The 4,845-nt window shown below is 35.5% G+C and overlaps 1 protein-coding gene across 3 annotated transcripts; it reads left to right on the forward strand.

Annotated features, from left to right (window-relative positions):
* The first annotated feature begins 2,181 nt into the window (after positions 1-2,181).
* LOC109183904 (auxin response factor 9-like) lies at positions 2,182-4,451 on the forward strand. 3 transcript variants are annotated; one of them, XR_002054659.1, is made up of 4 exons: positions 2,182-2,916; positions 3,876-3,971; positions 4,059-4,149; positions 4,238-4,448. XR_002054659.1 is itself a non-coding variant. In XM_019333935.1 (4 exons), exons 1-4 carry the CDS (start codon positions 3,670-3,672, stop codon positions 4,258-4,260), a joined length of 309 nt encoding a protein of 102 aa, XP_019189480.1. In that variant the 5' UTR covers positions 3,631-3,669; the 3' UTR covers positions 4,261-4,451. The 3 variants fall into 3 exon arrangements, 2 of the variants coding, with proteins under 2 accessions (XP_019189479.1, XP_019189480.1); XM_019333935.1 differs by lacking the exon at positions 2,182-2,916 and adding an exon at positions 3,631-3,768 and having other exon boundaries at positions 4,238-4,451; XM_019333934.1 differs by lacking the exons at positions 2,182-2,916; positions 4,238-4,448 and adding an exon at positions 3,630-3,768 and having other exon boundaries at positions 4,059-4,199.
* Positions 4,452-4,845: the final 394 nt, after the last annotated feature.

The following is a 4,845-nucleotide window of genomic DNA, read 5'->3' on the forward strand; positions in this document are numbered from 1 at the left end:
AATTACGAAGAAAATTATCCAATCAAACATCAAGTGATATATTGAGCTATATACAATAGAATTCAAGTCTGATAGAAGAAAACATTGTATTTCATTGTAAATCTTCTATTGAGTGTAGAAAAGGGGTAGAGTAACTAGAGAGAGTGAAAACCCCAGTTGGAGTGTAGCTTTGTGCGTAGCACTCGGTTGTAAAGGGTAGAGTAACAAGGGGAGCTTGTGAAAACCCGGTGAGAGCGTAGCTTTGTGCGTAGTTCTCGTGGTGTAGGAGTACAGCTTGGTGCGAAGTACTCAGGAATGCGGAGTAACAAGAGGAGCTTGCGAACAACCTTGGTGGAGTGTAGCTTTGTGCGAAGCACTCGGAGAAGTGTCGCTGGACACTTATTCACTATTGTATCTGGGTGATCGAAGAATAGTGAATTTCCTCCTTGGAGTGAAAGGAGAAGAGTGGACTAGGAGGATTACACCACCTCTGAACCACTATAAATCTCTCTCTCTCTCTCTATTTACTTACTGCTCAATTATATTTCGTGCATGCTTATATCAACTGTGAACTAACCCGTTACGATTTATCGCGTATCTTTATCTATCTGGGTTTGATAGTTCCCTCGTTTGCATGCAAGTGAAATTTTACATACATCATCCTTAATCTATATCAAGTGTTTCTAACGTGATGCATGTATAGAATCTCTCTTTGAGCACTACACAATTAAAGCATAAAACTTTGCCGTTACATTTTCCGATGTGCACACTCTAAGGCTGACCCCAACCCAGAAATTCCCCCCTCTTTCTAAATGATGTGGCATTTTATTAACCATTTCTATTTATTTTAATATGCCATGTCACTTAGCAAGCTTGCATCTGCAGCAAGCTTGCTGTTGGCAGCTTTTGCTGCCTTTTGCAGCAAAAGCTGCCGACGTGACCTTTTTCTTTTTTTTTTTTTTTTTTTTTTTTTTTTTAACGTAACTTTTGTGTTGTTTTATTTTTTTTTATTTTGTTTTGTTATTTCTTTTATATACATATAGTTGTGTTATATAAAAAAAAAAAATTGTAGTATAACTTGCATGAAATAATTTTTAGTTAATGATTTTATTTTGTTATTAATTAATTAATTTAAATGTTAAATATTATTTTATTTATTTTAAATTTTCCGTATATCTATTTTTAATATTTAAAAGTAATTTATTTTTAAAATTACTCCGTATGTTTTTTGATTTGAGGTCATTTTTATTATTTTTAGTATTTAATGTAATTTATATATTGATATACATAAATTAATATATAAAGAAGAGAAAATAATATTTATTAAGAAAAAGATATTAATTTTTTAAAGTGATGTGAAATTGGGGCCCACTTTAGAAAGTTGGTTGAAATTGTAGGGATGTAGTGTGAATAGTAAATGATTTGTAAATTGGGTGATGTGGAAGTGGGACCCATTTTAGAAAGTGAGAGAAAGTGGCTGGGATGAGGTTAGCCTAAGTTGTTATACTTGTTTATGCTTGTTACTTAGAGTTGAAGTTACCAAAGTGTTGTTTGCAAAGAAGTTAAAAAGTTAGAGAAGTCTATTCACCCCCCCCCCCCCCCCTCTAGACTTCTCGCCACCCTTTCGGGACCAACAGAATGGTATGTGATTATTAGCCACTGGATGACCCATATCAATGCACCACATGAATCCACTTGTGCACACAATAACAGTAGTATGCACCAGAAAATTACCCTATATATATATATATATATATATATATATATATATATATATATATATATATATATATATATATATATATTTGGGGTCAGGGCGGGGCCGGGAGGGGTATCCTCATCCCTAACAGGGAATTACATACATTTCTGGCCCCGGCCCGTTCTCTAAAAATTATCTCCATCTTCATTTTTGTTGGGATAGGATCACTAGTACAAAATGGGGCAAAGAAATATAACTTTAGGCTACCCTTCTTTCAACAAGGGTAGTGTGTTGTTCTAAAAAAAAGGGACGGTGGCATAATTGTAAATAAATCAATAAGAAACCGCTACCCTTTTTTAAAAAAGGGTAGCGATTTTCAAAAAATAAAAAGACGGAAAGAGTTTCCGCTACCCTTTCTCTTAGAAAGGGTAGCGAATAATTATATTAATTTTTAATTAATATAACTATCCACACAGAGGAAACCTTATCTGAAAAAAAAAAAAAAAAAAAAAAACAAAAACAAAACAAAAAACCCTCAAAACATCTCTCTCACCCTCACAACGACAGCCCTCAACGCCTCACCTCACCACACCGCCGCTACGCCTCACCAGACCTCCGCCGTCGACATCGCCTCCCGGCCTCATCCTCCCACGACGCCGCTGACACCGCGACTCCCTCAGCCTCGATCAAACGTCGCCGCCGACACCAAGCTAAGGACTCTAACGAGATCTGGAAAAAATAAAAAAACACTCAAACCAGATCTACCACGACTACGCCTCACACCTCAACCCTAACACCTCTCCTCACCTCAAAGCACTCAAACCAGATCGCTGGAAATTGCAACCTAGAGAGAAAAGTCATGGAAAAATTGAAAACTAAGTACAAAGGACTTCTACTTGCTGAGCTGAAGGCCGTACCTAGGGAGGTAATGGAGGAGAACATCTCGAAGAATTCTGAGGACACAAAAAAGCCACTGGGAATTTCAGTGGTGGTAATGGAAAACTATCCAACAGAGCAATCGAAGGAGAAGAAAAGATGGAGGACAATCCTCCGAAGCAATTGAGAGAGAAGGTCTCAGCGAGAGTTGAGACCTGTGGAATTCTGAAAGCTGGAGTTGAGAGGGAAGCTTATGTCCCTCAGAAAAAAGGAGAAGCCAGCTGATGGTGGAGGGAAGCCAGAGGTGACATTGGAAGCTACAGGCAAAGGAGAGCACAAGGGGAAAGAGGGCTCTCATACATGTATGCAATCTGTTTGTGGAAATGCCTTAAAGACAAAGCTTAATGGCAATAATTCCAACTGCCCAGCAACTGTTTGTGAAAATGCCCCAAAGGCAGTTTGATGAATAGATTGATTTTGATGTATTAAGAATAATATAATATATAAAATAAAATATATAAATATATAATATTGAAGAATCATTGAATATTAGTTGCAGAATCATTGCTTGATATCTTGAATTGCAGGTAAATAATACAGTATTTGAAAGTTGTAATCATTAGATAAAAAATACACTTTTCTTGCCTAGTTTGCCATCATGATCAGAAGTGCAATGGAATGGATTATAGTTCCCTTTTTAGCACTAATCTTCTGTTTCATTTGAGATTTGTGCAAAGTGCAATGAAATGGTTTATAATGGTTATTTATGTTGGAACTCACGTTTCCTTGTATCCTCAAAGTTTGCTTGTAGGAACCACAGATTATGCCATCATCTTGTGTTCTGTTTTTCATTTTCTTCCCGGAATCTAAACATTTCCACTTGAGAGGTCCCGGTTTTTGTAAACTAATCATCATATATCATGCATTGAAGTGAGTTTCTTTTCTTGAAATTTTAGCACGAGTTATAATATGTTTTTTGAGAGAGAGGAATGTTGGAAGATAGCGGTATAATCTTTTATCTGCAGTACCTAGTAAAGATTAGCTCATTGGGCATATAAGTGAATCTTTGGACTTTATGCAGTTGCATTTTATTACTTTTCACCCCAGTGTAGTTTATGGTAACAAACCCAAGAAATATGTATGTAACTAAGTATGCCCTCAGTTTCATTTTGATTTTTGCACTATACTACTTTCCCCAGGGTCACATAGAACAAGTATTTCTTCTTCTTCTTAAATTGTTCTATGAATTCGAGTCACTATATATCTCGAAGCTCTAAAGAAGATGTTATCTGATTATATGATATACTAACATTTTGTGCAGTTAGAGGTGTCTACAAACCAGGCTTTGACTCAACAAATTCCTCAGTTTGGTTTTCCTTCGAAGATACTTTGTCGAGTTGTGAATCTTCAATTATTGGTACATTGTTCTCTCCGTTTTGACCAGTTTGATTGGGTTTGGTAATTGTTAGTAAATTTTCATTGTTTTCTGGCTTTGGATTGACAGGCAGAAGCAGAGAATGATGAAGTCTATGCACAGATCACTTTACTCCCACAGGCAGATGTAACAAATTACTCAATCCATTTTGTTTTTATTGGTATAGAGAATCTGCAAACCGAATTATCAATATGATTGTTATATTCTGTGTTTATGTATTGTGATTGAAATTAAATTGATAATTGTAGCAAATCGAGCCCAGCAGTCCTGATGAATGCATCGTGCTGGATCCACCTAAGCGGATTGTTCACTCATTTTGTAAGATTCTAACGGCATCAGATACAAGTACTATGGAGGGTTTTCTGTTCTCCGCAAGCATGCCAATGAATGCCTTCCCCCCTTGGTAATTTTTAATAGTTACGTTTTCCTTTGTTTTATGTTCCGCAATTATTATTTGTTTTTGAATTGGTTGGAGTTATAATTATTGATTGTGATGTGATAACTGTGATTTTTCATTTTATTTTCTTTTGAATGCACTAAATAAAAATAGGTTCTTTTAAGAAGTTGAATAGAAATAAGTAAAATTATTTTCTATAATGTGTTTATGCCAATATTTTGAAGACATATATAACTTTAATGTGTTTGTTTCTATTTTCCCTATTTTGAAGATAATGAAAAACTGACATATAAATGACCTATTTGTGTTAATCTAAACACTATGATCCACGCCTAAACATAGCTGGAATTTGGTTTGGTTTGTGTATATTGATGCGCTGAAACAATATATTAAACATAATAGGTAGTTCCGAGAAGCTTGGGGCCTCCAAAGCTAAATATGGTATTGAATTCAAATTCT

Source organism: Ipomoea nil, unplaced genomic scaffold (assembly GCF_001879475.1).
Source record: "Ipomoea nil cultivar Tokyo-kokei standard unplaced genomic scaffold, Asagao_1.1 scaffold1237, whole genome shotgun sequence".
NCBI classification, from domain to species: domain Eukaryota; kingdom Viridiplantae; phylum Streptophyta; class Magnoliopsida; order Solanales; family Convolvulaceae; genus Ipomoea; species Ipomoea nil.